Consider the following 11,567-nt stretch of genomic DNA (forward strand, 5'->3'; position numbering starts at 1 on the left):
ACCATAAACATTTGAGATGGCAAAATTAATGCACAGAGAATTTATTGGCAAACCTCTTCTCATATTAGCTTAATGTGGTCCCTGTTTAACCTCCGTTTAAAGAACCCTGTCTCCACTGTGTCACTGACACAGAGGTCACATCCAGTGTAGAGTTTAATGGTGCAGCAGGGATGGGTCTGTGTTTCCTGATACTAAGGGTTAGTGAGAAATGGTTGAAAAGGGGGGGAGCGCGTGAGGAAGCTCTGTCAAGTTGTCTGGAACAGATTAAACAGTTCTGTTTAAAACACTCAACTTATTTACTGCATTGCGCACACTCTTTGAAGTTACACAAGAAACACTGATAACTGGGAATACCCATGGTGTCATGGTTATTTCCCCAATATTTGAGAGGTTAGTAGGACATATTTACACGCTTGTCGTGGGCACTGTCATACTGTCCGGTCTGCCCCTGTGCTCGTCACTTTCACTTCGGCCCAGTAGCCAGTTGATGGAGGGGAGGGGTAAAACTCACAGGATTAATAGGCACTGTTCAGCGTGTGTGCGCACTGGGCGGCAGGAGCAACAGTTTCCTTTCAACACAAAGTTTCATCCTCACACAGAAAGTTTTAATGGCTAAATACAAGCCCTGGCTGGTGTGCTGCTTCATCTTGGCCGGTTTACTTTGCGCGGTTGCCGTCGTCTGCATGTGCATCGTCTCACTGGTGGACAGAGAGTGTCCCAGCGGCAGTTTTACGCGTGCGGCTGTGTCTGCAGACTCCAGACGCTGCTCCGAGATCGGCAGGTAAGTCACTCTCCTAGAAGGTTTTTGTTAAATCGAAAAACATCAGAGTGTGTCTTAACACAATTTATCCAAAAGCTTGGAATTAATTACTGCTTTGAATTTTAAAGTTATTTTGTAGGCTTCCCAGAAAGCCAGGTGACACTGATTCAATGTTGAAATCAATATTTTTGGTTGAGATGGACTATTCAGTGCTTAATAATATTGAATCAATGCTGGCAATTATTTCCTTATTTCAATGTTAAAAAGACAATCATTGCCCAAATAAAGCTGGATTGATTTGATATTTTTCAATGTTTATTAAGGTTGAATTTAAGTTGAACTAACTGTGATTTTATGTCAGCATTGATCCATTGTCCATCAATGTTTTCAGGTTGCAAACCTGATGGGAAATGAATGCGACAATATACAACAATACAAATGTTTTGTTGAATTCAGTGTTGGTTTACTATCTGGGTGAGTGTGTTGTTAGATTTAGGCTACAGTAATCCCATCACATGTGTCTTTATTCACAGAAGTGAACCTTACCATAACTCTGATTGCCATCAGGCTGCAGCTTGCCGCTCCATGTGGTGGAGATAAAAAAAAAGCTGAAGTGAGCAATGGGATAAGCAGTTTAAGAGATTTGATAGGCTAAAGAATAGAGATAATGCCTGTGCAGACAGGACCCGGTTCTCCTCACCTATTGTTGATTTATTTCCACTGACTGTAAGATAAAACCAGGTTTTCAAACCCACAAACTGATGTTTATCTTAGAGAATGGGCCTCTTTCTTTGATGCACGCTTTGATGCAGTCATTTATTTGGTGGTGAGCCACAATGTGGACTCGGTCAATCTGTCACCATAACTCCAAATATAGAGTAAGGTGAGGGCTTTCTTTTTTATCACTGGAATGTGCATGAAGCTCTTCCTGCTTTTGTATTCAGTCGAGCTTTTTTTTTCCTGACATGCCCTTCTTAATTTCCCAGTTCACAGCAGAGACAATGAATATGAGCTTCATGATTAATGCACTACTTAAGGCAACGTGTTTATCTGATGAGAGAAACTTTTAAGGGCACCTTTCTTAGTTTCCAGTCTGCAGATTAGATAAGATAAGATAAGATAAGATAAGATAAGATTAGATAAGATAAGATAAGATCAAAATTTCTTTGTCCTGAGGGAATTGTTGTTCAGTAGTGCAAAGCATAAAGACATGAATCAGTATCAGTAAATTGTTTTTCTCTTCTTCCAACCAAAAGGCTCTGTGTCGACCTGACCTTAACTAAGCCAAAACATTCTGGACACTGCTTTTTCTTGTTGCTCAGTGAACACATCTGATCCCATGCCAACCTCTCTGTAAGAAAAATGCATTCAGAGCTTTCAGTGGCAGCTTAGACTTCAGCTTACATGTGTAATAATGTATAATTAAGTTGGATGAGCCTTGTTAAAACCAACAAGTTGTCATTTCTGAGGAAGATAGTTTAGAGTCAAGTATAAGAAAGAAAGAAAAAGATGCAGCATGGCCTGCAGCTTCCTGGAATGTTGCCTGAAGTCTATCTCATGTATCAGCACAAGGTTTAAACTTGCCTCTTGGCATCAATTTTGATGAATTAACTCCCTGCAAAACTGACCACAGATCTGCAGTGATGCGTGTAGCAACAAAATGTGCACTTGTGTGTCTGTGACTGGGAAAATATGTAGTGATTAGTTAGGTAGTTAGTGACTGACTATTTGTTCACACATCTCCCATAAATCCAGTGAAAATGTTTTTCCAGGAACATGCTTCAGCAAGGGGGGTCAGCAGTAGATGGCGCCATTGCAGCTCTTCTGTGCACATCTGTGGTCAATCCTCAGAGCATGGGGATTGGAGGAGGATCTATATTCACCATAAGAAATAAACAAGGTGGGTCTTCTCATTCATTTGTGTGACTCTAATCAAATTGATGGATTTGGATGATCAATCTAATTGCTGGTCTCTTCTCAGGCAATGTTAAAGTCTACAACTTCAGAGAAACCGTACCACAGTCTGTCAAACCTAACTTGCTAAAAGACTGTCGCCCCACATTTGGACTGATCAAAGGTAGGCAGAATAGTCCATTGGTGTAAAGTAGCTTTTTTATACCTCTTCCTCCTCTTGTAGTCATTGCAATGTCATCCCAGGAACTCCATTTTTAGATTTGCATCATTTTGGCTCATTCTCAACATTATTTTTTGCATTTAAGGATTCCTCTTACAGTCTAGTAGAAATAAGTTGGACCACTTTAGTTTAAAGGGTTTATAACACACTATAGTGTAGATGTAATCAGATAATAAGCACCCATAGTAAGTGTTTATTTAGGTCCCTCACATGTTATTGAAACCACGTATCAAATTCAATTAAATTGTCCATGTAGCTCTACATATGTAATTAAATCTGTTGACCTGAACACATTTGATCACCAGTCAAAATTCAAAAACATGTCTATGTATTTGTATTGCACGTCCAACAGTCAGTCCACCTGAGTACTCTGAGAACTATAATTGGTTTCGATTATCTGTTTATTGCAGCTGCTCTGTTTCCCACCTGTACATTGTAGGAAGCCAGTGGATTGGCGTTCCCGGAGAGTTGCGGGGCTATGAGGCAGTTCACAAACAGTATGGGAAGCTGCCATGGGCCAAGCTGTTTGAACCAACAATTAAACTGGCTAGGGAGGGCATCAGTGTGACAGCAGTTCTGGGAAAACTTCTGGAAAACTCCTTTGTGAAAGCTCACGTAGAAAAGTCGTCTGTCTGGTACGGCATCTCACTAACCGCTACTAAAAAATGTATCAAAAATGTAAAAGGGGAACAATTGTGCTCGTTTTCAGGTTCATTACTTCTGCTACATTATTTTGGGATTCTACTAGAACATGTTTACATGCTTTAATTGTCAAAAAAATACATTATTTTTTTCATACCGTTTGTTTGAATATTCCTGTATTCACCCTCTGTCAGAAACGCTCAGTTTTATCCCCCATCTCTTCAAGCCCCTCTCCCAAAAAAGCCAAGTCTGGGTCTTCTGCACCTGTGCTCTTGTCGTCTTTGCACCATCTTTGCACCCCGGGGAATAACTGTAACTACACTGTAGTGGCACCTATATATAGTATATATGTGACATCACAACGGTACAGAAGTCCCTTTAAAGCCTCATTGTCTGAAGACTGTGTGCATTTCTTTGTGGATTGAGCGTTTTGATACTTTCACGGTATTTATATAGCACCTCAACCTGCTTTATCATTTTAAAAAAATACAGGACCTTTAAGAATATCTACTTTGTAGCAACCTGATAATAGACGTTTGAGGGCACAGATGAACTGGAGCCTTTTTTCATCCGTGTGTCACTGCAGAAATCCCTGAACAAAGGGCTTTCCTATAAATCCCTGGTTGAACTCATTTCATGCTAGTTTTATATAACCCGTTGGGGAACAAATGACTCACGTTAAATAATAGTTTTACCCATTTGAGACACTCATTTGAACACTGTTTCGATCAGTGAATGTTATATTTTAATAGCAGAAGGGTGCAAACTATTTTTTCTAGCATTTCCTGGGTTCCATTCCAGGGTTTACTGACCCAAATGCAATATTTAAAACGGGGTTAGCTGGGATTTATGTGTGGCATGATATTTCTCAAAGACTGTGTTTGCAAAGGATGCAGAAATTCCTGCAGAACATTTGAGAATATTCATTGATAAGTAATTAAGCACAAAATATGTATGTGATATATTATTCATTATATAAAATTAATGTCACTGTTTGTTAACAATGTAGCCCAGAGAGGTCACAAATCACCCATATATGATGTAAATGAATGTGGATCTCTCAGTGTATTCTGTTTATACTTCCTGTCTTATATGTTATAATATGTTCTTTTACATTGATACTCTTTTCCAGTGAAGTTTTCTGCAACAGAAACAAAACCGTTCTGAGGACAGGAGACATCCTGAATTTTTCTAAACTCGCAGAAACCATGGAAACAATTGCAGAGAAAGGGGCAGATGCCTTTTACACTGGCAAGATAGGACACGATTTGATCCGAGACATAGAAGCCTCAGGTTGGTGTAATTTAAGCATAGGTTGGGCAAGCTCAGGGGTGTTTACTTGAATAGACAGAAAACGAAAACATACTGGCATGTAACGTAAAAAGGAAAATGATTAAAAGTAAAGAGAATTTAAGATGAACAAGCTGTTTATATGTCCTTCGTGTTTCTATAGGTGGGACTTTGAAAAAAGAGGATCTGAAGTCCTTCAAGGTGCAGGTGGAGGATGCATGGACAGTTCCTGTTGGGAATTATCAGATGCACGTCCCTCCACCGCCTGCCGGGGGGGCCCTGCTTGCCTTCATTGTTGGACTGATGAAAGGTCTCATGCAGCATGTGATGACTCGCCTGTGATCCCTTAAACTGACCGACCTGCAGTTGACTGTCTAGCACAGTAGTTTGTAAAGTTGGTTGTTTTCCTTTTTCCGCAGGGTTCCTCTTGACTCCAAATTCCCTGGATGGTGACCAGAAGATTGAGACCTACCACCGCTACATAGAGGCAGCTAAATTTGCTAATGGACAAAAGAGGAACATTCATGATCCTGTCTTTCATAACAGAAAGGTTGGGATTTTAGATTTTTCATTATTTTAGAACAAAAGATATTGAAAACACATTCAAAAGGCAAAAAAACTAAGAACACCGCTTTACCACTGTTGTTAAAGCTGCACTAACAATTTTGAAAAATGACATTTAGATGAGTTGTTTGTAGTGACAAACCTGCAAAGAATTGTCACCAGATTCTGCACTTCCCATCAGCTCTGAGCAGCATTTTAGAGACTAGCAGCTCATTGTTTTGGTTTACTTAACTTGACTGTTTTATTACTATTCTTATCAACCTTGTTTCTAACCTTCTCTCCCTATGCTTCCTGTCTTTATTTACACTGTAAGCTGTGTGATTGTTGGCTGTAACAAAATATCTTAAACCAATAAGAGAAAAAAAACAACAGAAGCCGAAGAAAGAAAAATAATCAGTTTATGAATATGAATCATCCCAGCAGTATACAGAATGTTTTTTTTAATCCTCGTCCAGTCTCATCATTACATTCATCTTTCAGAGTGCAGATCATTTGATTGATCCTTCCTTTATTAATCGCATCCGGGAAATGATTTTTTCAAACCGCACCCATGATAACGCGTACTACAACAATTCCAAGACCTCCCGTGATCACGTTGGGACGACGCATGTGTCTGTCCTGGATGATGATGGACTGGCAGTGGCTGCCACCAGCACCATAAACCAAATGTGAGCAGGAAGCCTCTTCAAGCAGAGGATGTATATATTTCATATCAAATCATATCACATCTACTATGATGTAATAAGTATCCGCTCAGTCTACTATGTTTTGTTCTGCAGATTTGGAGGAGGCATTTACTCCCCACGAACAGGCATCATCCTCAACAATGAGCTGTCCGACTTCTGTGGGAGAGCAGACACAGTGAGGGCAGGTAAAGTCAGGAAAACATGAACCTTCAACCTCAAACATGTGATTGAAAGACATTACTTATTGTAATTTCGTCTCTTATCAGTCTGATATGCAGTGCAATTGTTATCACAGGTGAACGGCCTCCTTCCTCAATGACTCCAGTAATACTGGAGTCAAAGTCTGGAGGACTCCTTGTGATTGGTGGATCGGGAGGAAGCCTGATTACCTCAGCAGTGGCCTTGGTAACTCAATTGAACTCTGCATGCTTGTTTTTCTGCTTCCTCATTTGTTTGATTACATGATTCTCTTATACTTGCAGTCTATAATAAATCGCCTGTGGCTGGGGATGAGTCTGAAGGATGCCATTGCTGCGCCTATAGTGTTTGTTGATTCTCAAAACAATGTGAATTTTGAGCCTGGTTTTAACAAGGTGAGTTACTTGTTTTTACACCCTCACTGTCCATTAGTGCCATTCAAATTCACTAGACTGTGACCGTCTATCTAATGAATAACGTTTTATGTTAATAGCTTCTGACAGAGTTTACCAGGACATAATCCTACAAAGTCCGCTCCAATTTACCTGTAATCAGTTTTGAAACCTGAAGTGGGAAGCATAAGTGGTATTCATTTCTGTGTGTGTGTGTGTGTGTGTATGTGTGTGTGTGTGTGTGTGTGTGTGTGTGTGTGTGTGTATGTGTGTGTGTGTGTGTGTGTGTGTGTGTGTGTGTGTGTGTGTGTGTGTGTGTGTGTGTGTGTGTGTGTGTGTGTGTGTGTGTGTGTGTGTGTGTGTGTGTGCCCTCAGTCTGTGAAAGATGGCCTCGGAGCTCTTGGACACAAATCTGGGAATTGGCCATACTGGGTCAATGTAGTCAATGCTGTTGAAAAAGAGAAGGGATGCATTACAGCCGTATCGGACAGCAGGAAGCAAGGGGTGTCAGCTGGATACTGAAGATACAGACCATAAGGGAGTCCCACCTCCACCCTAAAGACTGACTGAACCTTTAGTCTTAAGAACAATGAATGTGCCAATAACAAACTGTGAGCAAAATGTGAGCAATTTGGTGCTCAGGCTCTTTGCTGATGAGCAATACAATCAATCAAGAAACGTAAAGGATTATTAATTTCAGTTAAACTTTTATTTTCATATGTACGTATTGGTTGGACAACAATGCACTCACCATAGTAATTGCAGGGATCAATGATGATTCAAAAGAAGTCAGATGGGACTGTCTTCCCCATAAAAAACCACCACATCATTACGGTCATTAGTATAAGCAGCTTATTACGACCCATGTTTACATTTACGGTGGTAGCGACCTCTAGTGGCTAAGGTAATAATGACAGGAGCTAAAGAGGAAGTAAAATGATGTAGTATAAAGAGCAACAGGAAGGAGGTTGGAAGGATTCCGGTGTTTGGGTCCTGTGTAAAACCAAAAGTCAACGATGACTTATTACGTTACGTATGTGACTACGTAAATTGAGTTAAGTAACAATCTTTTTTCTAACCCGAATTAGGTAATTTTCTTGCCTAAACTAACTGACCGTTTCACAGCGTTAACCCCATGCTTAAAACTATGACCGTTGCAGGTTTGAGGATGTGTTGATCTATGCCACCAGGGGCGCTAATTAGGAAGATAGATGTTACAGGGTAGGAACCAAGCCCCCACCACAGCGACTCCCTGGTTGATCCAATACGGAAGAGCCAAAAACTGCAGTTCACCGAGTGGCCAGTAGGAGTAGTTTGCACAATAGAGCAGTTTCTCATTAAAAACAGTTTTATTGTCTGACTACTCTGGTTTCTTCCCCTGTTAGTCTTCCTTTTAGTGATGTTGTCATGTTCCCAGATCCCAGCAACCCACTTGGTGAGTGTGACCAACAGAAACGATGGACAAAACTACAAATATAAGACCTAAGTTAACCAGAATAATCCTTTGAGCCCCCCCCCCCCCCATATATATATCTACACACACACACACACACCTTGATTTCATTACACATAAATGATGTAGACAAACGCACAGTAAGCAAACCACGCACAGTAAGCAAACCATGAACCATGAGGCAGCTACTCATATGGCTTAGATCTGTTTTTATGTGCTGTAGAATTACACACTCCTGACCAAAGTGTATTCTTGCAGCAGCGAGCCCTAAAAACATAAAAACAAATCTACTGTAGTCCAACAAAACAAAGCTAACCACCTTGTCATACAGTCTATTGATAGCAGTGAAGTTTTTGTTTTCTGACTGAATCTTGAAATGCTGTGAAAGAACTGTTTTTTGTAGATAAGCCATGAAACCCTTTCAAAGTGACATCCTGAATAACATGTGAGTTGAAGGCTGTCAGCTGCCCTTTTATTGTGACCTTAAAGATTTTACTGTATTTGGAACAATCCTATTCAGATCCATGAGCGTACTGTGATCTCTGTTTTTAAAAATTAAGGAAATGTTGTGGAATATTTTTTTAAGCTGAAATGTTGATTCACAACTAACCAATGTATTTCCACACCACCAACATGTACTTTTGTATTTTCTCTGTGTTTTAATGTCAAAATGTTTTGTAAAATAATTACACGTTTTTTACAACTTTTAACTGTGAATATCTGTGTTGTCACAACAAATCATAAAGTCCAAACAAAAGCAAGTGATGCTGAGTCTCTGATTGACAGCAGACGTGTACTTTTACCCTGAATGTTGCGTGATCTCATACTTTGTTCAACCCCAAAATCCTTCAGTATGCTTTTGACCGTAAGCTACAGCTCTTTAAACATTTATTCTTTGTTCTAAGTATGGTATGATCAGCAATAATCTGCTTCATGTTTTCCTGTTTGCCTTGTTTCAGAGCAGCACTTTTGCTCGGAGACAAAGATGGCAGTAATGAGATACATTTCAGTGGAGAGGCCCATGAATTAGTAATGATTTCTTAAGTGGATTCTGCTCTGTTTTCCTTTGAGGCCCTAGATGTGAGTTATGAGAACATTCAAATTATAGTCTGTGTGAAGCACCACTGTCTTTCTTGTATGACAAATGAGTTAATGCAGATAAGATGGGACTTCATAGCTTCATGATGTGACCCTCTTTGTATGAATAACAGCCATTTAAAGCATCATTTTTCACTATGCAGAAAATGTATTTCCCTCAAAGCAGAAGCATTTACATAATCCAGTGATGACTCTGGCTTCCTCTGTTTGCACACTTTTAGTCACAAAGTCTGATGAGGCAACTTATTTTAACAGTCTTGGTATTGTACACGCATTCTGTTTGTGTTCATCATTATTCAGTAAGTGTCATGTTAATGCAAGTCAGTGGGTCAAATTAAAACCACACAGGCTCTGATATACACAGCTTTTTCCAATGCCTTAAGGGTAAGTAAAGTGAAGTTGCATAACTTTGACGTTCATTTGAACTACTTGGAAGTGAGGTTGTGCTTAATTGGGCCTTAAAGGTAAATTCTAATGTGAATAATTTCTGCATTCATCGTCTCTTTAAGATGCATAGCGTGTAATATTGGTGTACCTGATTAAAATCAGTGTCAGTAAAGGCAAGAATTCCTGAGGTGTCAGGTAAATGGCCCACTATACACCTGGATATTACTGGACGTAAAAAGTCAAGCTGGTGAATGAGCTAGTGATTGTGATGAAATGTTAAATGGACTTATATAGTGCCTTTCTAGTTTTCTGATCACTCAAGGCACTTTTTACACTACTTCTCACTCATTCACACATACATTCACAAGGGGAAGCACTTTGGGCTTCAGTGTCTCGCCCAAGGACACTTCAACATGCAGATTAGAGGTCTAGGTGCAGCAGGTAGGTTGAGTTGCTATATAAATACTGTTAAAAGTATCAAAACACTCAGTCCACAGAGAGATGCTCACAGCCAGAAACAGATACACAGAAACAGTGTATTTAAATGAGCTGTCAGGACTTCTGTACGCTTGTGATGTCACAACTATACTATGTATAGGTATAAATGCTGTTACAGTCATTCCCCGGCTGTGATCCCAGTGCAGAGACACAGAGAGTGCAGAAGTGGCTCAGAAACACTGACCAATCAGAACAGACTGGGCTTTTTCAGAAGGGATCATTAAAGAGAAAGGAGCTAAAGCAGAGGGTGAATACCAGAGCTGTGGTCTGAAATTCTATCTACTTTTCAATTGATTGGTCGACCATAAAAAAAAAATCTGTACATTATCTTTATTCTTTGCCATGGATGCACTGTGCATTTACGCTCTGCTGCAAACACCAGCAGTGTATCAAGGTGCTGAGCCTCTTGCACTATGTTCATTTCAAGTGTTTTTTTTAATTTAATTTTTAAACTAAAAACAGTATACAACTATACGATTTACGTTATTAATTTGATTAAAAAAATGTTCTAAAAACGAAGCTAGAAATTCCCAAATGAATGATCCATTCACCCTGAGATGGTCCATTTGTTTTTAAATAAACACTTGAGTTGTGAATGTTTAATCACTTTTTATTCTAACACTGTTTCTATCACATATGAACCAGCCATTTGTAGCAAAAAGATAAAGGCAGCATCACTTCACACTTTTATACATTTCTGTAGTTATGTAACACATTTACATTCCAGCTGAGAAAAGAAGAGCCCTGAATTCCAGCGGCGACCGTGAGTGGCAACAGCTGTACTGTTGTTATGAGGTCATTATAGGCCATTGTACTCTGGGCTGTTGGAATTTACTGTAAGTCTCTAAGTAGGACTGTTTGTCCCTGAGATGTTGTGGTCCTTTATTTCAAGACAGCTCTCCTTCCGTTTCCTTCACTTCATATGAACAGTCCTGGTGAAATATGTTAAGGTTTTAAATGACTAAAAAAAAATGTGATCTCTGTTATTTTTGCCCTTCTATGGATATTTCTTTAATTAAGAGTTCAGTCGTTAGCCATGACTGTAAACGTCATATATCATGTCTTTAATGGACATCAACAGGAAACGGCTTTACACTGCTAATGATTTACAAAAGTGCTTCATAAATAGATAGAAATTGTACACATTTACGACTGACACAGTATGAACAAAATACTTATGGTGGCAAATAATATCCTTGTGCATTTCTTAACGATGTGACGTTTATATGGACTTGACACGAGACTTGATATTCAGAATTAGGAGGCACTTTGTTTTCAAGATCATTATGAGCAAAAAGTCAGTTGTTCTGTTATCTGAGTTGAGTGTTGGACGTCATTCTAACTTAATGGAGTGGCGAAGATTCCCGGTTCTTCAGTAAGTCTTTAATCTCTCAGCTTTTTCCACCTGTGTCAAGGTTCACACAGCTGCAGTCTCTCTGCAACAATCAAAAGTGTGTTTATGACC

At 39.5% G+C, this 11,567-nt stretch overlaps 1 protein-coding gene across 2 annotated transcripts; it reads left to right on the top strand.

Moving 5' to 3' along the window:
• Window positions 1–539: 539 nt before the first annotated feature.
• ggt5b (gamma-glutamyltransferase 5b) lies at window positions 540–8,797 on the top strand. 2 transcript variants are annotated; one of them, XM_083929829.1, is made up of 12 exons: window positions 540–781; window positions 2,533–2,660; window positions 2,742–2,837; window positions 3,334–3,529; window positions 4,669–4,829; window positions 4,990–5,136; window positions 5,246–5,376; window positions 5,871–6,058; window positions 6,170–6,261; window positions 6,372–6,481; window positions 6,559–6,669; window positions 7,042–8,797. In XM_083929829.1, the coding sequence occupies exons 1-12, from the start codon at window positions 609–611 to the stop codon at window positions 7,186–7,188; spliced, it is 1,680 nt and encodes a 559-aa protein (XP_083785955.1). In that variant the 5' UTR covers window positions 540–608; the 3' UTR covers window positions 7,189–8,797. The 2 variants fall into 2 exon arrangements, with proteins under 2 accessions (XP_083785955.1, XP_083785956.1); XM_083929830.1 differs by having other exon boundaries at window positions 5,970–6,058.
• Window positions 8,798–11,567: the final 2,770 nt, after the last annotated feature.

This window comes from Echiichthys vipera (genome assembly GCF_963691815.1).
Source record: "Echiichthys vipera genome assembly, chromosome: 16".
Taxonomy (NCBI): Eukaryota; Metazoa; Chordata; class Actinopteri; order Perciformes; family Trachinidae; genus Echiichthys; species Echiichthys vipera.